Genomic DNA, 22079 nt, shown 5'->3' on the forward strand with positions numbered 1-22079 from the left:
GGGGAAGAGAGAAAATGAGACATTACAATCTCATGTTCTATAGAGATGAAATTTTAATATGCATAGATACGGGTTTGTTTCATATAGGTGCATGTATATATGTACATCATCATCTCTATCCATCTAGCTAATCCATCTCGTTTAAAACTCCCTCTTTCAGACAGCTAGCTCATCTACAAGACGATCAGCTCCCAAATCAGCTGGCATGTGACGGTGGTTTTACTGGAGGAAGGGATTCCCCTTTTTCTTTTCCTTTCCAGAAGGAAGCCCGGGGCGCCCTGGCAAAGCCTTGGACGTTTCTCAGAGCTGCTGGCTCTTTGGAGAGGAGCCCTCAGTTGCTCTTTAGCCATTTGGCTTCGCTCCTCCTTTCCCCTCCGAATCAAGCTAGTCTGAGCTTGCAGGGTTTCCGAAGTGGTGGCTGAAGCCGGGACACGTTGGGGGAGGGGGCGGGAAGGAAAGTGGCGGAACACTTGCTGTGGGGAGCTCTGCCCTGGCCCCTCTCCCTGGGGTGTTTGTCGCTGCAGCCTGGGTGCGGGGGGGGCTAGCTTGCGCCTGGGTGGCCGCCTGGGAGAGAGGAGAAAAGTGCCGTGCTTTGTACTGGTTTTCCTGCTCAAAGTTCCTGTTTTCTCGGCGCTGCAAGTCTTATGATCCATTGTGTCATCGAGCTCAGCTGGCTGGGGCGAGAGGAAGGAAAATCCCTCCGAGCCAAATTTGGCCCTGCCTGCCTGCCGGGGCGGGGGAGAGAAATGCCATCTCCGGCGGGCGGCGGCGGCGCCTGCTAAGCGACCCGCAGCCGGGGGCGGCGGGGATGCGGGGTCGCCCTGCGGAGCGCAGCTGAAGCCTTGACCATGACGGCTGGCCCCGAACCATGGCCAATGGGAGCGGGACGGTCATGCTGAAATGCGTGGTGGTGGGGGACGGGGCCGTGGGCAAAACTTGCCTGCTGATGAGCTATGCCAACGACGCCTTTCCAGAGGAGTACGTGCCCACCGTGTTTGACCACTACGCAGGTAAGGGGCGCCCGCGATCGGCGCTGAAAGGTGGGCGCGTAGAAGTGCTGAGTAAGAGGCTCCTCCTCGGCGAGAGCAGAACTTGAGCGGAACTTTGCCGTTTTCCAGCCCTGAGCCTCCTGCCTTGACCTTCTTCACACAGGCTGGTTTTAACCCTTCTGTGCCGGGCCTGCCTGCCCACGGCCGCCTCCCCTTGGAAAGGGCCCGCCAGACGAAAGTGCATCCAGAGGATCCTGGCCCAGTATGCTTTAAGTGCTGGGGGGCGATGCCGGCGTATATAAATGTCTGACCGAGACCAACAAATTAAGAAGTGCCTGGAAAGGGTCTAAACAGGACTGCCACTAGCTCTGGGTGCTTGACATGAAAGGACATAAATATTAAACCCATTCTTTCTGCATCCCCAAGTGCATTGCAGATGTGTTCTTCTAGTAGCTTTTTTAGACCTCTGGTTGTTGTTTTTTTTTAATGTTGAGTCTACTTGTATAACTGAAAACACTCCTCTGCCTTTGTTTTTATATGCCCCTTAGCTACATTATTAGCCACACCTTCCTTTTTTCCTCTTTTTTACAGTCACTGTTACAGTTGGGGGGAAGCAGTATCTGCTGGGGCTGTACGATACTGCAGGACAGGTGAGTACTTTCAGATCCAGCCAAAGCGTTAATCCAGCACCTGCAGGTTTTTTATTATTCCAGTCTGAAGTGTTTTCCAAAGCTCAGTTATTTTCATCGTTATATACACACTGATTAATTCAGGGGTGTTCATTTATGTTGGACTGTCTCGCTACACTGATTTGTAATAATCACCTGCTTCCATCAAGTTCCATGTGTTGCCATGTTTTTAAAACCAATGATAAAAACAGGATGTTGGGTTTAAAAAAATAATTAATCAAACTCTTATTCCAGTCAGCTGTGGTAGACTTTATTTTTAGTTTTAAATGGCCAGGTCCTCTTGAGTTCTCTGTCTAGTCCCTTATTGGTGATTGAAGTACGTGACTGTAGAGTTCTGAATGGTGGATAATGGCATCATCTAATATTCTGGGAAGGATTTTGTCTGGTGTTGCGGTGCTGTAACAAACCTAACATCACTTGAATTCCTGAAATCATCATTCCGAGTCTAAACAACTGTAATGACTTCTGTAGCCTGTCCAGATTTGAAACCCTCTTTTGATTAGTATTCTGAATGGCTTTATGCAGTGTGCGATCTGTTTCTCTTCTGTTTCAAGCACACCACATCTGACAGAATCCCAGATCAGTGCAGTCTCGCTTAATTAGGAAAATTTAAATAACTAAAAGTTTTGCAATTTATAAAAAAGAGCACTTAAAATGAGGCAGTATCACTCTCCGCCACCTCCATTTGTAATAATTTATTTGGTGCCCAAACAAAACAAACTGAATAATTTGTGCTAGCAAGCCTCCAAATACAAATCCTATTGTGAAAGATGTTTTGTCCACCTGTAGTTTTAAAAACTGCTTATGGCAAATAAAACCTGCTTGAAGTGCAAGGGATCCCTAGTATTATTGCATTGATATTTGTGGCTACTGTTGTTACGATGTCAAGAAAAGATTTCAATAACTATTGAGTTTACATTAAAAACACCTACTTTCTGCAAATCTGCAGATGAAGAAACTGTCACAAGTTAAATTACATGGAGCTGTGTGGGGTGGCTTATCTAAACAAAATAATTCATGTAGGTTGACATTGCAATGTCCTGCCTCATACTGAGAATGAGGGGCGATCAGCAGGTTATCTCAAGTGCTTATATACGAATGCACAAAGCCTTGGAAACAAGCAGGGAGAACTGGAGGTCCTGGTGATGTCAAGGAATTATGACGTGATTGGAATAACAGAGACTTGGTGGGATAACTCACATGACTGGAGTACTGTCATGGATGGTTATAAACTGTTCAGGAAGGACAGGCAGGGCAGAAAAGGTGGGGGAGTAGCACTGTATGTAAGGGAGCAGTATGACTGCTCAGAGCTCCGGTACGAAACTGCAGAAAAACCTGAGTGTCTCTGGATTAAGTTTAGAAGTGTGAGCAACAAGAGTGATGTAGTGGTGGGAGTCTGCTATAGACCACCGGACCAGGGGGATGAGGTGGATGAGGCTTTCTTCCGGCAGCTTGCAGAAGCTACTAGATCGCACGCCCTGATTCTCATGGGTGACTTTAATCTTCCTGATATCTGCTGGGAGAGCAATACAGCGGTGCATAGACAATCCAGGAAGTTTTTGGAAAGCGTAGGGGACAATTTCCTGGTGCAAGTGCTAGAGGAGCCAACTAGGGGGGGAGCTTTTCTTGACCTGCTGCTCCCAAACCGGGAAGAATTAGTAGGGGAAGCAAAAGTGGATGGGAATCTGGGAGGCAGTGACCATGAGTTGGATCCTGACACAGGGAAGAAAGGTAAGCAGCAGGATACGGACCCTGGACTTCAGGAAAGCAGACTTCGACTCCCTCAGGGAACGGATGGGTAGGATCCCCTGGGGGACTAACATGAAGGGGAAAGGAGTCCAGGAGAGCTGGCTGTATTTCAAGGAATCCCTGTTGAGGTTACAGGGACAAACCATCCCGATGTGTCGAAAGAATAGTAAATATGGCAGGCGACCAGCTTGGCTTAACGGTGAAATCCTAGCGGATCTTAAACATAAAAAAGAAGCTTACAAGAAGTGGAAGGTTGGACATATGACCAGGGAAGAGTATAAAAATATTGCTCGGGCATGTAGGAATGAAGTCAGGAGGGCCAAATCGCACCTGGAGCTGCAGCTAGCGAGAGATGTTAAGAGTAACAAGAAGGGTTTCTTCAGGTATGTTGGCAACAAGAAGAAAGCCAAGGAAAGTGTGGGCCCCTTAATGAATGAGGGAGGCAACCTAGTGACAGAGGATGTGGAAAAAGCTAATGTACTCAATGCTTTTTTTGCCTCTGTCTTCACGAACAAGGTCAGCTCCCAGACTGCTGCGCTGGGCATCACAACATGGGGAATAGATGGCCAGCCCTCTGTGGAGAAAGAGGTGGTTAGGGACTATTTAGAAAAGCTGGACGTGCACAAGTCCATGGGGCCGGACGAGTTGCATCCGAGAGTGCTAAAGGAATTGGCGGATGTGATTGCAGAGCCATTGGCCATTATCTTTTGAAAACTCGTGGCAAACGGGGGGAAGTCCCGGATGACTGGAAAAAGGATAATGTAGTGCCAATCTTTAAAAAAGGGAAGAAGGAGGATCCTGGGAACTCCAGGCCAGTCAGCCTCACCTCAGTCCCCGGAAAAATCATGGAGCAGGTCCTCAAAGAATCAATCCTGAAGCACTTAGAGGAGAGGAAAGTGATCAGGAACAGTCAGCATGGATTCACCAAGGGAAGGTCATGCCTGACTCATCTAATCGCCTTCTATGATGAGATTACTGGTTCTGTGGATGAAGGGAAAGCAGTGGATGTATTGTTTCTTGACTTTAGCAAAGCTTTTGACACGGTCTCCCACAGTATTCTTGTCAGCAAGTTAAAGAAGTATGGGCTAGATGAATGCACTATAAGGTGGGTAGAAAGATGGCTAGATTGTCGGGCTCAACGGGTAGTGATCAATGGCTCCATGTCTAGTTGGCAGCCGGTGTCAAGTGGAGTGCCCCAGGGGTTGGTCCTGGGGCCGGTTTTGTTCAATAGCTTCATAAATGATCTGGAGGATGGTGTGGATTGCATTCTCAGCAAATTTGCGGATGATACTAAACTGGGAGGAGTGGTAGATACGCTGGAGGGGAGGGATAGGATACAGAGGGACCTAGACAAATGGGAGGATTGGGCCAAAAGAAATCTGATGAGGTTCAATAAGGATAAGTGCAGGGTCCTGCACTTAGGACGGAAGAACCCAATGCACCGCTACAGACTAGAGACCGAATGGCTCGGCAGCAGTTCTGCGGGAAAGGACCTAGGGGTGACAGTGGACGAGAAGCTGGATATGAGTCAGCAGTGTGCCCTTGTTGCCAAGAAGGCCAATGGCATTTTGGGATGTATAAGTAGGGGCATAGCGAGCAGATCGAGGGATGTGATCGTCCCCCTCTATTCGACATTGGTGAGGCCTCATCTGGAGTACTGTGTCCAGTTTTGGGCCCCACACTACAAGAAGGATGTGGATAAATTGGAGAGAGTCCAGCGAAGGGCAACAAAAATGATTAGGGGTCTGGAATACATGACTTATGAGGAGAGGCTGAGGGAACTGGGATTGTTTAGTCTATGGAAGAGAAGAATGAGGGGGGATTTGATAGCCGCTTTCAACTACCTGAGAGGTGGTTCCAGAGAGGATGGTTCTAGACTATTCTCAGTGGTAGAAGAGGACAGGACAAGGAGTAATGGTCTCAAGTTGCAGTGGGGGAGGTTTAGGTTGGATATTAAGAAAAACTTTTTCACTAGGAGGGTGGTGAAAACACTGGAATGCGTTACCTAGGGAGGTGGTAGAATCTCCTTCCTTAGAAGTTTTTAAGGTCAGGCTTGACAAAACCCTGGCTGGGATGATTTAATTGGGGATCGGTCCTGCTTTTGAGCAGGGGGTTGGACTAGATGACCTCCTGAGGTCCCTTCCAACCCTGATATTCTATGATTCTTGAGCCTCTCACAAGGAGGCACTCTGTATACTGCAGGATTGAGGCCAAATTTCTTTTTTAAATGGTTCAAAACTCCTGACTGCAAGGAACATAACTGTGTTTTTCATTTCAAATATATGTAAGTTTTTTTTCATTAAGATAAACTAGTCTGATCTTCATAATACAGACCATAGACTTCCACGCTGTGATTTCTATATGTAGCCCAACAACTAGTGTTTGAACTAGAGTATATGTTTCAGACAGACATTCATCTTAAGCAAAGTAAACAACATTCACCCAGTTATATATAATATGCTTTCATTGGCATGAAATGAATGGCAAAACTACTAGCAGAGGCAGCAGAAATCAGTATTTGAACTGGCCTCATTTCCAGCTAGGCAAAGTCATATCTATACCTGAAGGGTGTTTGTTTTTGTCTTGTTTTTAAACCAGAAAGTCATGTTTCATGACTAGGGCCCTATCAAATTCATGGCCATGAAAAACGCCTCACGGACCGTGAAATCTGGTCTCCTCCTGTGAAATCTGGTCTTTTGTGTGCCTTTAACCAATACTATACAGATTTCACAGAGGAGACCAGTGTTTCTCAAACTGAGGGTCCTGACCCAAAAGGGAGTTGCAGGGGGGTTGCAAGGTTATTTTTTTTGGCGGGGGGAGGGGGGGGGGGCTTAATGGTGTTGCCACCCTTACTTCTGCCCTGCCTTCAGAGCTGAGCAGCCGGAGAGCAGCAGCTGTTGGCCGTGTGCCCAGCTCTGAAGGCAGCACTCCGCCAGCAGCTGTGCAGAAGCAAAGGTGGCAATATCCTAACATGCCACCCTTACTTCTGTGCTGCTGCCTTCAGAGCTGGGTGGTTGAACAGTGGTGGCTGCAGACTGAGGGCCCAGCTCTGCAGGCAGCAGTGCAGAAGTAAGGGGGGCAATACCAGACCATGCCATGCTTACTTCTGCGCTGCTGCTGGCAGCAGGTCTGCCTTCAGAGCTGGGCTCCCAGCCAGCAGTCACCGCTCTCTGGCTGCCCAACTCTGAAGGCAGCACCGCCGCCAGCAGCAGCAGCACAGAAGTAAGGGTAGCAGTACTGCAACCCCCCCTACAATTACTTTGCAGCCCCTACCCCAACTTCTTTTTGGGTCAGGGCCCCGACAATTACACTGAAATCTGAGATTTTGAAAGTTATGATTTTAAAAATCTTATAACTGTGAAATTGACCAAAATGGACCATGAATTTGGTAGGGCCCTATTCATGACTATGATTTCACTGATGTAAATACAGGTCAGTAGTGCACATATAAAAGAGAGTCATTCAGTATTTCCTCTATCACAGTCCTATTATCCAACATTCAACTCTTCCGTAAATGTTTTGTTGTCAGACTGGAATTAAGCCTGTCCTATAATGCCAAAACTCTAATATATGGAACATTTAAAAAATACATTCAAGAAAATAGGGCATTTGACTTAATAAAACATTTATTAACATTCTAAAACCTCTTTAAAGTACAGTACAGAAAACGCAGGACCACTGGTTTTAAACAGAGCTTAGTGTTAAGTGGCATCTGAAATCACTCCGTCTCAGCTTGTTACTATTGTGGGGCGTTAACAGTGAACATACAGCTTTGTCTCAGTCTTGCAGTATTCTGTATGTTTATGTATTGCAAGCAGACCAGTATAGAAGCTGGGCACCCTATGTCCTTCTGTGTAACTAGTGGGATGCACCAGTTAATACATAGCAGTCAGATAAATTGAGTTACTCCTGATTTATCTCAGGCAAAGCTGGTTAGTGTTAGGTGTCCAGACTTGGAGTAGTAAGTCAAAGAAACTCTGTTAAGATTTTTAGTCCTCAAAATTTAAACTTTAAAACTGTTATAATCTGATGGACCGGATCCTGCGGCCTTTACTCAAGCAGGGTGACTCACTTCACTTGTACTCCTTTTCTTTTCACTTGACTTAGGGTCAGTGAATTTGGCCTTAGCTTTTTAAGTGTACCAGCCCATTTAAAAATAAGTAGTGTCTGCAGTATCTTTGTAAGGTGCCCAACAATGGGGGGAAAAGAGGAAATTGTGTTTGGCCACCCTCCCTTACCAGATCCACATGCAGATCTCCCCTTTGTGATGAGGGCTCAGCTGCCTTTATATCACTGTCCCCCATGCTCTTGTTCTTCCACCTCCATGGAATGTGCCCACCAGGTCCAGGATCAGCACAAGGGAGAGGAAGATGGCAAAGTGGGCTGGGGACAGGGATGTGTCCTCCCACTGCTCCGCTGGAGATTCTGAGGAAATGGTCATAAAGCCTAGGGGTGTGTGTGTGTGAGAGAGATCCTTTCTACAGGGTCCCCGGTGTGGTTGGGAGTCCCCTTTAAAGGGTTGGAGAGGAATCCCCAGGGGCAGTTATAACTAGGGGGAGTACTTGATAGCTAGGCACAAGTGGAGCTGTGCTCGGAGGTGCTGGTGGCCAGGCCTACAGGATTACCATGGATCTCTGCATGGGTAGTAGACTCAGCCTCCTATGGCTTCCCCAGGGGCATTTGGATGGGTTTCTGTGACTTTTTCTAGGGTGGAGTGGTAGGAAGAGCAGCAAACCCTTCCCCCATCAGAAAAAATCAGAGGGGAACACCATGAGGGGAACCTTGCAGAGGCTTGTCCTCCTCTATGCTTGCCTCCCACTCAGCCCAGCCTGGTGTGTTTATAACTGCTTCTGATGAGCCAGCAGACTGTATCTGGCAAGCCCTTCTTCCCAGAGTTATGATGTCATCTGGGATTATGCTGGTGCATGAAGATACAGATGCTCTGCTACAATGAGTTGCTGTATCAAGTGGAGGTGTTTAAGCCAAAATAGCCATTTTTATTTCAATTCCTTGAAACCAGTAGTGGCGCTGTGACGAGGTCAGTGTTTGCCAAATGGAACAAGAGAAATGGGGGAGGGCAGCAGTTCTCAACCAGGGGCACAGGGCCCCTTGGGGGGCTGTGAGCAGGTTTCAGGGGGTCCACCAAAATAAAGCAGAGAGCAGGGCCAGCATTAGACTCACTGGGGCCCAGGGCAGAAAGCCAAAGCCTGAGCCCCTCCTCCCTGGGCTGAAGCCAAAGTAGGGTTGCCAACTGTCTAATCACACAAACCCAAACACCCCTGCCCCTCCCATTCCCCAAGGCCCCACTCCATCCCCCCTCCTTTTGTCACTCACTCTCTCCCACCCTCACCCACTTTCACCAGGATGGGGCAGGGGCTTGGGGGGCAGGAGGGGATGTGGGGCTGAGGGGTTCGGGGTGTGGAAGGGGACTCCGGGCTGAGCCTGGGGCAGGGGGTTGGGGTGTGGGAGGGGATGAGGGCTGCAGGCTCTGGGAGGGAGTTTGGGTGCCAGAAGGGGCTCTGGGCTGGGGTAGGGGTGTAAGCTCCAGCTGGGAGGCGCTTACTACGGGCGGCTCTCTATCGGCGGCACAGTGGGGCTAAGGCAGGCTTCCTGCCTGCCCTGGCCCTACATTGCTCCCAGAAGCAGCTGGCACGTTCCTGTGGCCCCAGGGTGGGGGGAGGGGCCTCCATGCACTACTCGTGCCCACAAACGCTGTCCCCACAGCTCTCATTGGCTGCAGTACCCAGAAGCCTGAGTAACTTAGCTTTGCAAGGCCCCTTGTGGTGTGGCCCTGGGCATTTGCTTTGCTTGCTACCCTGTAACACCAGCCCTGGCTTTTAATCTACTGAAAAATAGTTGTTGTGGCATGGGTGGGCTGTGGAATTTTTATAGCATGTTGGGGGGGGCTTAGAAGGAAAAGTTAAGAACCTCTGGGGTAGGGGGACAGAAATGTTCCTTTAAAGCTTCTAAAACCATATTCTTAAAATAGAAAATAAAAATATTCAAAGCATTATAGATCTTGCTTCTGGGTGTCTCCTCCATGTCAGTGTGATAGCAGGCGGCTTCCTAAATATGTCTGCTGCAGACTGCTAATTTAACAATATACTAATTGTATCCTCAGCGGCTGTATGTAAGAATAGCTGCATTGAAGCTTTCCTGATTTACACCAGCAGAGGATCTATCCTGACATTCTGACTTAGTGGTGCAGGTGATTTCCTCCCTGTCCCACTGCAAATTGGTTTGCTATAAAATACTGTGTCATCCCCATAGCACCTATCTTCTCAGAGCTTTGTCATGTATGTGGCCCTCCCTTTACCATAGTAGTTATCCATACAACACCCTGTAAGATGGGGACTTAGTATTTACCTATTATACAGATGAGAAACTGGGGCATGCAGAGACTAGGTAACTTGCCCAAAGAAGTCTGTGGCAGATCAAGGAATTGTACTGGGGTCTCTTACTAGTGCCAAAGCCACTGGGCCCTCCTCCCTTCCCTGATGTACTCAAGCTCTCTTGTCAACCCAGGTATCGCTTTACTTATTCCCACACTTATCCACCTGTGAGAGGCTTTTGTTCAGTGGAAGGTTCTGTAGGCTTTGTACTGGGTGTGCTGTGAAGAAGCCAGTTGGAAACTAATAGTAGGGTTCTTAATCACCACAAGCTACTACAGATCACTTACTCCTTCAGACCTAGTTTCAAAGACTAATTCTGATATCTTCATAACAAGATTAGAGGATAAAAGTTCTGTTGATCTGAGGTTGTGAATATACAGAACAATAAGACTAGTCAGGATCTCACACACAATCTTCTTTCTATGTACAGACAGACATTGCTCTGTGGGTGCATACGTGCACCCACCCACCAGGCTTTCCTCTGACTGCAAAAATTTAGGGCCTATTCAGCAGAAAATAGCCAGTACAGCAGCTGGACAGCCTGTTTAGTTCTGCAGCTGTTCTAGCTCCTAGGCCAGGAGGAGGGTGATAACTATGCCTCTCCAGTGGCCATGCCATGTAGATAAGGCATTCCACAGCCAGCTCCTCTCAGAGGGGCAGTCTCTTGCTCCACCCAGCCCTGTTGCTGTGTATAGGAATTCAATGAAGCTGAGGAGAATTATTTTTGACCATCTGAGTTTCATATCCGGCCCTCAGGATTTGTAGCTAATGTCACCCATTTTTAAGTTGTCTAGATTTCCTCCCTCATTTATATTTTCCCTCACTTTCTAGCAACCTCTCCCTTTGAGAGGATATGCCAGTGTACAATGGACAAGTAACAGTGTGCTGCAGTGGTGCTCATTAGGGGACCACTGTTTTTTCAGGGTGGCTGGATTTCACCTAGAGGTTAATGTTACTGCCTCCACGTTTCCTTGCTGAGACTCAGCCTGCTTCGAGAACACAGGTTGCCCCTCCCTTTTGAGTAAGGAGCATGTTGTGAGTCTAAGGCTGTAAAGCTCTGAGCTCCTCTTCAGCTCCCACTGAAACCTACAGAAGTTGAAGGTACTGAGCCCTTTGTTTACCCACTTCAGATAATGATGGGGATTTGTATTCCAATAGCACCCAGCAGCCTCAGTCATCTGGGTGCTATTGGACTAGCTAATAGAGATGGCCCCTCTTGCAAACACTTAGGGGCATACTTAAATCTGGGTATTCTCCCAGAAGTCAAAGGCTCTTGTCTTAATGTAGGCCCTGGTATTGGAAATCCTTTTCTTTCTTGAGGTAAATATGACTAAGGTGCTAAAAGTTGAGCACATGTGTAAGTGTTTGCAAGACTGGGACCTAAATTAAGACAAGGCACAAAAACGAGTTAGAAGCTAGGGGCATGTATGAGGGAGATGAGGGTGATGGAAAGGCATAGTTACATTGACACACTGTGTACACAATTTGCAGAATGAGATTATTTGTTGTTGCTATAAATACACTGAGAGATAGTAGTGATATCTGTAATCCCTGCTGGCCACCTCTCTAGCCATTATCAGATGATCCAGTTCAGCCGTCTTTTCTCTTTTCACCATCTTACTGACTTGATAATGCAACGCATCTTTTCTGGCTAGTTACAGGTATGTTGTGTTGAAATATGGCTTTCTTCCCTTACGGCCCATTTACTCTTAGTTGGTCCTGAAATGGAGTCTTGGGCCAAATGCAGCCCTGGAGCATGCAAGTGCAAATCCATCAAACGCAGCGTCCATAACAGTTAACAGCTTGCATCTCAGTTATTGTAAAACTTGAAAAAAAAATGGCTATTTTAGTAGATACATAAATTATAGCAATGATCACTTCTCCCTTTCTAGTTAGCTTCCCAGCTGCAGCTGGCCTATGTGCCCACTGTTGGGTGCACACTGCCCCATGTATATTTCAGCGCCGCAGGCCTGTGTAGAGCACAGGACATGCTCCCTCGAGCGGCTGGTGGGTGCACGGGGATGGCGTCCCTAGCCAGAACACGTGGAGCTCTCCAGCAGCAACTAGCCTGTAGAAATGGGTATGTGCAGATGACATTTAAATGAAAATGTGCCAGATATGCTGTGTGCAATTTAAGCCTTACAGTATCTACAGGGCAACAGACTAGTGTCAAACACAATTTTGTTAATTCGTTTGCTGGATCAGGCTGAGAATTATAGGGAAGAGTTGTTAATGAAAACCTGATATCCTCAGTAATAGTAAAGGGAACACTAAAAACTACAGGTTGCTTTAAAAATGCTTTTTGAAGAATAATTCTTGTGCAGCGCTTTCCATCTAATCATCTCAAAAGGATTCATAAACATCAATTAAACAAGTTTCCCAGCACCCTTGTGAGGTAGAGAAGTATCCCTATCCCTAGTACATAGATGGGGGGAAAACTGAGGATCAGAGATACCAAGGCCTGCATTTTCAAAAGTGCCTATTAAACTTGGGAGGTAAATTTGAGACACCTAAAACATTTTTTCCCCCAGTTTGTGCTAAGAGGTAAAAGTTCCTTTTGAAAATCAGGCCCTGGGTACCTTAAATTGGGTACCAAAATGTAATGGATGCTTTTGGAAACTACAGACCTAAGTGATTTAACCAAAGTCACAAAGTCAGTGCCAGAGCTTAGTAAAGACCTCAGAGCCAATTAGCCCAGTGAGAGAGGCCCTTTTGTGAAATCTCTATAACTAAAGAATACAAATGAAATGTTTGAAACCCATTTCTGGAATCTCTGCTGAGACCCTACTACTAAACAGACTATTTCACACTGACTATACAGTCAAGTAAAAATTCCACTTTTTAGATTAATAGTAACGAGGTGTCCTTGAATTTGAAACCAAGATCCATATGAACTCCATTCTTTATTATAAAAAGAAAAGGAGTACTTGTGGCACCTTAGAGACTAACCAATGTATTTGAGCATGAGCTTTCGTGAGCTACAGCTCACTTCATCGGATGCAAACATCCGATGAAGTGAGCTGTAGCTCACGAAAGCTCATGCTCAAATAAATTGGTTAGTCTCTAAGGTGCCACAAGTACTCCTTTTTTTTCTTGCAAAGACAGACTAACACGGCTGTTACTCTGAAACCATTCTTTATTCTGACAGTTAGGTTTTAGTGACACCTATCTAATACTCTGTGCACCTCCCATAAATTAAAAAGACAATATTGAACCCAAACAGTAATTACTGATCTGCCGGTACGACATTTCCACCTGTTTGGTTTTTTGTTTTTCTGCAGTGATTTTAACTGGTCACATCTGCACTCATTTGATAAAGGATAATATCCAATCTCATCCCTCTCACCTCTCAGTTAAGGTGGTTTAATTAAGTCCAGCCATTCTGATAGAGATTATACCAAACTGAGAATTTCGGGGAGGTTTGTGATTGACTCTCCTTATCTGAATCTTTGCTTACTTTCGTTCTAAAATAAGAAGGGACCCATTTTCTGCAGCCAACTTTGAACCCCAGCTTAAGCCTAATCTGGACCTGAATACATAGTTTTCAGTTTATATCTACTTTCCATAGTTAAATACCTTAGATCATATTACTTGTCTTATTAGTATCTATATTAGGGCTAATCCAAAACTATTTGAAGTCAACAAGAGTCTTTCCATTGACTTCAGTGGGCTTTCCGTCAGGTCCTATATCAAGAGCACATCGACAAAATAGCAGTCAATTTAATTTGACAAAATATTATTAATTGCCAATCCTAAACCTTCAAAAATCATGAGTCAGTTCCACCCCTCCCCCAATCCATGACACTTCTGGGGGAAAAAAAAATCCACTCTGAAGTTCTTTTCATTTGTCTTCTGATTTGAGTCTTTCGGGTTAATGTTTTCAAGTTTTTCTCCACACTCATAAGGGCTAGAAACTCACCTTTGCCTTTAAATTAAAGCTGTGATCACAGGCCCAGCAGCTGCGGCTTTAAGAAAAACACTAGATTTCATGAGACTTGCAGTAAAAATCACAAGAGTTAGCAACACTTATGAATATTACCGTTCCTAGAATACATACTTTTGAACAGAGCCTCAAAACTTATTTTTTCTAACTAAAAAACCAAACCCACCATCGCCCCCTCTTTTTATAATCTTATTGAGAAACTGGAAAGAATGGGAGAGCAGTAAAAAGAAAAGTCCATTTCATATTAGTTTGGAATTGAATAACCTGTTTATGAAAAATGCTTTTAAATACCAAAGTAACACTTATAAAAGAGTTATGGAAAGATTGTCATTTGACTCATGTAGCTATTACAGTAATAATTCTTCTTTAATGTTCTATACTGCATCATTCTGTGGCAGTAAATACAGTAATTCTTCTTGCAATAGCCAGCACTTGGTGATTTGCATATAACAAAACACTATCGTCCAGAGCAAAGGAACATTTATCAGCATCATAGGTGAACACAGTGCTTTATAGACAAAGCAAAGACAGAATCCTGCCTCAAGCAGCTTGCAATCTAAATTAGACATAGCAACAGCCAGAGATAAGAATGAATGCTGAATGATCATCCGTGTTGCTGAGTGTTAAGTATGCATCTTGCTAGTTCCTCTTGGATATTGGTTTTCACTGAAATTTGGATACAATGTCTGGAGTGAATGCTTGGGTGGAGCTCAGAGGTGACACAGGCTGCCTTTATTAGTAATTTAACACAGAGGTAGAGACTGTGCATAAACAGTGAGAGGTTTGCTAACAATAGTGGAGACCCGGGGTAGGATTTTCAAATGCACTCAATGTTAAGCTAGTTCTGCTTCCACTGAAGTCCATGAACTCCTGTTGAAGGTAGGCGGATGCTGAACACACTTGACAAACCACACACCCCAGCACATTGTGCAGAGGAATTCCAGAAAACACATCCCCTTTAATTCCTGAAAGTTTTTCACAGTGATGTATTATAAAATGTGCATGAGGTGACGTCAGGGCTGAGCCCTGGCACCTCTGAGCTTGCTGCATCAGTTATGAATGTAAAAAAAAAAAAAAAAATTGGCTTGAGCCCCAGCACCTCCTTCATTACAAATAAAACATTGGGTGGCACTGGTCTCTTACAACTTTAGTGCCATTCTAGATGTGCAACAATCACAGGAATTAATCTTAAGGAGTCTGTATAAAGACTTAGACCCATTTATTGTATAAGAACGGTTTTTAAATTAGTGTTGGAACAATCGCTTTTGTCTTTATTTGTAATAGGTCCTTTCCCTGTGAAGGTCTATTTGATCACTGAGTCCATCTTCCGACATATGTAGGATATAGTACCCAAACAGGACGTGTCCAATATTAGACACTACAGTACCCCAGCTTTTTTTTTTTGGTTCCATTCCCTCTAGAAAAGGCTGCTTGACCCACGGGCTCTACTAATTGTAACGAGTGCTGGTACAGTAGAAGGAGTTGTCAGATGTCTGCAGTGCACCCAATCGCCCAGAAGAAAAGAACTGAGCTGAAAGTTTAAATTTCTGACCATCCCGTTATTCTCAGAGTGTAGAATTTTTGCCTTTTGTTGAACTACTGGGTGAGTGTCAAGTATTTAAATTTAAGTCCAAGGGAGTAATGGTTGCTAGTTAGTGTGAGCTTCTTACAGGGAATATCACAGAACTCAGTGGGATCTCATTGCTTTCCTTCCTTTGATTTTTTTTTTTCCCCCCCATCTCTGCTTGGTAGTTGAATGAATTTATCTAGCATTAACCTAGAGTTGCCAGTTTTGGTTGGATGTATTCCTGGAGGTTTCATCACATGACAGTCTTTAATTAAAGATTAATCTTTGATTCCTGGAGACTCCAGGACAAGCCTGGAGGGTTGGCAACCCTGCATTGACCCCATGCATGCTCTCCCCCTCTCCCAGGTTGGTGCCAGTGTTGTTGGAAAGGCTGCGGGCTCAAACATAACATGTGAACCATGTGGTGGTGGTCAGGAGGACACTTAGCATCCCTGAGGCTAAGAGCTTGTTTTAGGAAGTTGCAGGCTAATTCACTCTGTGCCAGATCCTCGGCTGGTGTAAACTGTCCCCCACCATCATAGTACTGGAGTGTCTTAGTATAGGTTTGACACTTAGAAGTAGTCCCACACATAAAGTATTTACTTGGTGTTAGCCAGCCATGATGTGGTACATCTATAGAAGCATTAAACTGACCTCCTCTCTCAGCTGTCCACTTTAGGTTGAACAGGAACATTAAATGTTGCTCCATCGTTTCCAACTCAAATAATATAGACCTATTTGCATGAGTCTCTATCCTCAAGTGGTGAATATGGCCATAGCTCCTCTGGGCCAGATCCTCATGGATTTCATTTTGGTCTTGCATTGTGTTGCAGGCTACAACACAACATTTAAAAAAAATCTGTCACTGTGGATTTCTATGATTCTGTTAGTGACTGTCTGTTATTAACACTGATGGAAATAAATGCCATATAAGTGACAGTCACATGAAAATTGTATGTTAAGGACTAAATCCCAAGTCCAGCACCTACTCAGGCTGGGCAGAAGAAATCCTCCCTCATGCTCGGACAGCAGTGCCGTAGATGCTCTATGAAAGCTGCTTCACACCAAAATAGACTTTGGTGGCCCTTCTGTGTCTCCTCCGCACATGAGGAAAGACTGAAAAATCCATGCAGATCATCTGGCTCCCTCCATCCCCCACTGAGAAGGAAGCTCAGGCAGAGTGGAGTTCTATGCCATTCACAGAGGGCAGGCCTCCATCCAAGCATCCGTTTCCCCTCCTTGCCTAGGAGAGTCACACCAGTTTCACTGCCAGGGGGACCTCCTCAGGGAGGTGGCCAGACTTGACCCAAAGGCTTAAATTTACCTCCCCCCCCACCCTTTCTTTCTATTCACTGTCCAAATAAACAAGGCTTGTTCTGGGGACTATCATGGGGGTTGGGAATAGAATCTACTTCTGAACATGGGGGTTAGGGTAGGGGCAGTTCTGCAAACCACTCTACCAACCCATAGACTGGAACAGCAGCTGTGACCCTAGCCTGTGTGGGGATGTGTGGCTACTTGGGCTGCATAATGGTGAATGCAGGGAGCAGCCCCCATCCCTGCAGACCATTCGAGTTCTTCTTGTGGTGAGCCATGCACAGCAGATGTAGAGGTCAGCCGCACCCCATATAAAGGGGAGCAAAGTGTTCCTGATTCATGGCCATCCCACCCACTCGTACGCTATGCAACATCATGGCTCTTCCACTGCATTGGGGAGCCTTCTGTTGTCACTGTGTTGGTGGGTAAGTTTCACCCAATGCGATTATTATAAATGCCATTGGTCTCTTCCAGTTGTTAAATACACTGAAACTAAGCTTAACAGGCTTCTGTGTAAAAGATAAATATCCAGCTATTTCTGAAGAAGCAGCTATTCAGGCATGTAAGCAATCTCACTCTTACAAATGCTTCAGAATAAAATTGTATCAGAAATCATAATTCAACTAGGCTTTTTCAATGTATAATTCATACCTGCTCTGAACAGTTCTTCTCATCCCAATTTGGAGGTGGATTTGGGTATACTATTTCCTTCTATAATACAGTAAGAGAGCACTTATCCTGGGCTCTGTGTCTTTGCCATAAATTAAAAATACATGACTGCCACAAATTGGCAGCCTCTCGCCTTCCCTGTGAATCTAATACTAACTGACCACAATCTGGGCAAACGGATCACTTGCTCCACAAACACAACCAGAAACCTGTGAAAATAGATGGTATTTTTTGTGTGCTCTTTCCCCCAAACACTTGTCTGGGTCAACAGAACTTGTTTTGCATGTATAGAAAATAAAGTTTGAAGATTTCAGGAAGTAGGAAAATTAAATGCAGCAGCCAGCACAATGGGGTCTTGGGCCAAATTGGTGCCTCTGAACACTGCTATAATAGGAATAACACAGGCTATTATCAGGGCAAATTCTGCTTTCGTTTAGGGCCAGGCTGGGACCTGCCTAGTTAGTTCAACGTTTGGCTGCTCTCCCGCTGGCAGTACCTCCTGTGGCAGCTTCTCCCCATTCCATACAGGTGGAGGGGGAGTAGGTAGAGCCAAGGCTGAACAAGATCAGATGGGCCTATGCACCAGATCAAGTAATTTGTGCTAGGTATACCGCTATCACAGACTACTTCCCCTCCCCTCCAACGCAAGTGGGGAACTAGAAACCAGATTGTGACTGGCTGAAACATAACCTTGTTCACACTGACCCTTGTTCAGGGTTTGTAGCAAAACTGCAGCTTAGCCCTTAATTCTGGGAAACTAGGTTTGAAGCCCGTGGAACTATTCTGCATTTTCCCTGGTGTAACTCACAGTTCAATTTAGCTGTCTGGTGTGCACAACGGACACTAGAGATAGTACTGTCCAATTGCTTATTGTTGAACAGATCTAAAAATATCACATCAGCCCTTTTTAAATGGAAATAGTCTTATCCAGGAAGAAAACTATTGGAGGCGTAATCTTTCCTTAACTCTTCAAGGATAGCTTTGAAACAAACTCTGAAATGATAAAAGTAAGGCAGTGACTCATACGAAGTGAGGATTTATAGACTGTCACTACAATGTACTGCTAGGGAAATGGATTATAATTTAGATTTGTAGCAGGAACTTCTCTTCAGAAGCCAGCTCTTGTAAGTGTGCGTGCTTCACTCATACCCTTTGAGCAGCAGTTACAGTTACCCTTCACTGGATGAAGGTTGGATTCCTCTAGCAGCTTTGCCTAATATCTATTTTTGGTTTGCCTTCTAAAAACAGATGGTTCTGATTGAGAGCCTCCTCTTATGATTGCTGCTACAAGCCATGAAAGCAACAGATGATTACTAACAGATCACAAAACCAGAACTGTCAAGTTGAAATTTTTCTCCACAGTGATGCAAGTTTTATGCTCTTAGAATACTTCTATTCCACATTTTACTCATTCTCATGGTATAAGAAATAGTCAAAGTAGACCCTGCATTAATGTTATCTAATATATGATAGGAGACATTAAATTCCTCCCCTAGACTGCAATACAGTCAGGCCTCGATTTACACTGTGGTTATGTTCTTTAAAAAACACCATGCAAATAGAAATCATGTAAAAAGATATCAAGGGTCTATGAGAAATAAGGTTTTCGGTTCCAGGCTCACAAAATGACCTCCCTAATTTACACAATACAGTACTACAGGTTTTATTAACATTTTTAAATGAAATTTAAACTTAATACAGTACAGGTACTAACCTTTACTGATGTTGAGGATGAACTCGATACAGTATCAACATTATCATCATATTGCTGAAGTCAGAACTCTGCGTGCTCATCTGGGGAGGCTGTGGCGTGTGGAGCAGTGGGGTGGGCCCTGACTTCAGGTGAGTGGGCAATGATGATGGAGGGGAAGCAGGAAGGATCGGGGCCTCCTCCACTCACCCCCTCCAGCCAGTTTTGGGGGGGAGGCCCCCAAGCACGCACCCAGGGAAGGGAGTTGGAGCGCGGGGGGCTTTCACCGCTCTGCCCATCCGCCTAGTGCTCCTGCCAGAAAGTGGTGTTGGGGTCTTGCCCCACTCCGCCTGGCATTCCTGCCAGGGAGTGGGATTGGGGCATGGAGGCTGGCCCGCTCCCCAGCAGGAGCGCCAGGAAGGCAGAGTGGGGCAAGTCACCCTGCCCCAACCCCGCTCCCTGGCAGGAGTGCCGGGTGGGGCAAGCTCCTGTGCCGGGTGGGGCCCTGGCCAGAGTTTCTGTGGCCCCCCACAAGGCCAGCTGGAGGGGGTGAGGGGAGGCACCCCATCACTCCTGCCCCATCCTTCCTGCCTTCCCTCCCGCACCCTCATCATTGCCCACCCACCCAAAGTTGGGGCCCACCCAAGTGTTGGGTCCTGACTATGCCACTGATTTGTGCATCTTGGTGACCATGCTGCACCATGTAAAAGTATTTGTGTACATGGCAGGGATTCAAAGGGTCATAATTAATTGACAGTGCATAACTGCAACTGTGCAAAAAAACCCATGTAAATTCAGGCCTGACTGTATAGAGGAAGTGTAATGGTGCACACTCACCTCTCCTGAGCGCCTCCTGTCAGGTGAGTGCAAACCTGCTCTCTCTCTCTACTTATGGTGCTCTCTGTCGGCGGCTGCCCTCGTCAAGTGGGTTGTCCGTGACTCAGCCTTCCAGCTAAGTCATACATATTCCAAAGACGTGAAGGAACCCCTTCTGGGGGAAAAGGGTCAACAGGGCCTTTCCCTGTGCCCTTCGTAATGCCTGCAGCCCCTTCTGGGCTAGCTTAAAGTCCATGTTTGCCTTGGTGTTGCACACTACCCCCAGGGCTTCCTCTCTGGAGACTCTTTAAGTCCTTCACTTGGGCCTCTAAACAAGCTTTATCCCCTTCTTGGGGCTTAGGCCACGCCCCCAGTGACCAGTGGGGGAATCTAGCTCCATCCACTACTCCAGGTTTCAACCCAGGGACCCTACAAATAGCAGCTCCATGCTGCTTTCTTTAATAATTACTACTGCTATTCCCTGGGCTGCTTCCCATCTATCCCCTTCCTCCTCATCCTTTCCTCAGAGCTGAAATTCTTCCTGCTCAGGCCCAGCAGCTCCTTTTAACTGAGCCTACTGTGCTCTGATTGGCTGCTTCCCTGTGACCTGTCTAGGCAGGCCTGGAGGACCCACCTTTACTGCTCCTTTTCTGGGATGGGGTATGTTAGGACTGCAAGACCTCCAGCAGGGGTCCTCAAAGGGCCTGATACACCCTGTCACAGGACGGTATTAGCTTTTTATTTTCAGTGCCAAAAGAGATGCAGTAGATTGGATTAAACCATAATCGCTATTGGGCCTGTGCCTAGGGCTCCAGTTCGTGGAGTCATGTGATTACATCAGAATGTCAACTTTCATTTAAAGTAAAGTTTCTAGCCCTCATCCTTGTGAAGAAAAGCTTGAAAAAGTAACCTAAATATAACCAGCTCAGTGACCTCTGAGTCTGCAGACAGCCTAAGATAATAGCTCTGAGAGGTGTGAACTACTCCATGCATCTCAGTGGAGGTGTTAAGTGCAAGACTCTGCTAAAGCAGAGCAATCTGCATGGAACAGGAGGAGATGAGTGCAGCAGGCCAGACTCACCCACTCAAGCAGATAAACCCTGGTTGCTGGGGAAAAGTACTGGGGGGTGGGGCTTCTGGGGACTGCTGTTAACCCCTCTTTTGGTCACAAAGGGAGGAGGACCTCTGATGGCATGCCTGAGGAGAAGTGGGCATTGTGCCCTTGCCTCTTTGGAAGGAGAGTGGGACCCATTGCCACCACCACTCCATGTTGAGGGCTGGGGCCATGGCACAGGGGGAGCCATAGGGGCCCAATGCCTTGGTTTGCCTCAGGCCCCAGATTCTCAGTCCAGCCATGTAACAGATACTAGGAAACCCAATTTACTGCAGTTTTAGAGGGCTGTCCAGAGCTGTTAGAGGTTTTAATTTGTTTAATAAAAAAACCCTTCCATTAGGTTAATTAAAATGTGTACTTCTATTGCTCCTTTCTTCAAAGGACCTCCGAGCAGTTCACAAACCCTGATGCATTAAGCTTTACAACCCTCCCTGAGGCATCCTAATTTTACAGGTGGACAAATTGGGGTACAGAGTGGATAGTGACTTGCTCCAAGTTGCACAGTGAGTTGGTGGCAGAGGTGGAACAGAACTTGCATCGCCTGACTCTGTCCTCTTGTTTTAACACACAGAGCACACGTCCCATCTCACATATGTCGAGTCAGGCAAAATATCAATTTAAAATCAACTTTACCAGTGTTAAGAAAAATTCCCTGAAATCAAGCAGTAGCGTCTATGATTAGTCTGAGCTGACACTTGAAATATACTACTCTGCTGAAGAATTGTAAGCCAATCCCTCACATTAAAAGCTTTTGGACAATAAAGGAAGGGCAAGCTGTAGACTAGAGAAATAATCAAGTTTTGGATGAATTAAAACAAATCCATCCAAAATGTGAATGCAGCGACACTCTGCTTCAGTGCTCCACCACAGTGGGGCACCCAATGTCAGATGTGCCGGTAGAGTAATTGCCAGCTACCATAAAGAAAAGGAGACCAGACCAAAAGAAGAGCTACCCCAAAGAGCAGCAGAGAAAATGAACTACTACTTCAAGTGATGGTCCCTATTGTATTCCACTGTGGGCTTATACATGCGCCTGCAGACAGAGAATTTAAAAGTAGTGTCCATTGGTCTGCGCATGCGCCCTGGCTCACCTCATGCCTGCGACTGAAGTGATAAAGGGGGGGTGGACTGACCACGTCTTCAG

The 22079-nt window shown here is 46.0% G+C and overlaps 1 protein-coding gene across 2 annotated transcripts in view; it reads left to right on the forward strand.

The window, feature by feature from the left end:
* The first annotated feature begins 436 nt into the window (after window positions 1-436).
* Window positions 437-22079, forward strand: part of RHOQ (ras homolog family member Q) — a 35497-nt gene continuing 13854 nt past the window's right edge. Inside the window, exons 1-2 of one of the 2 annotated variants that reach the window (XM_048842975.2) lie at window positions 437-1010; window positions 1581-1639. In XM_048842975.2, coding sequence (XP_048698932.1) covers window positions 869-1010; window positions 1581-1639 — 201 coding nt within the window. In that variant the 5' untranslated portion in view covers window positions 437-868. The remainder of the gene's footprint in view (window positions 1011-1580; window positions 1640-22079) is intronic. The other variant, XM_048842974.2, reaches the window with a different exon arrangement.

The sequence above is a fragment of the Caretta caretta genome, chromosome 3 (assembly GCF_965140235.1).
Source record: "Caretta caretta isolate rCarCar2 chromosome 3, rCarCar1.hap1, whole genome shotgun sequence".
NCBI lineage: Eukaryota > Metazoa > Chordata > Testudines > Cheloniidae > Caretta > Caretta caretta.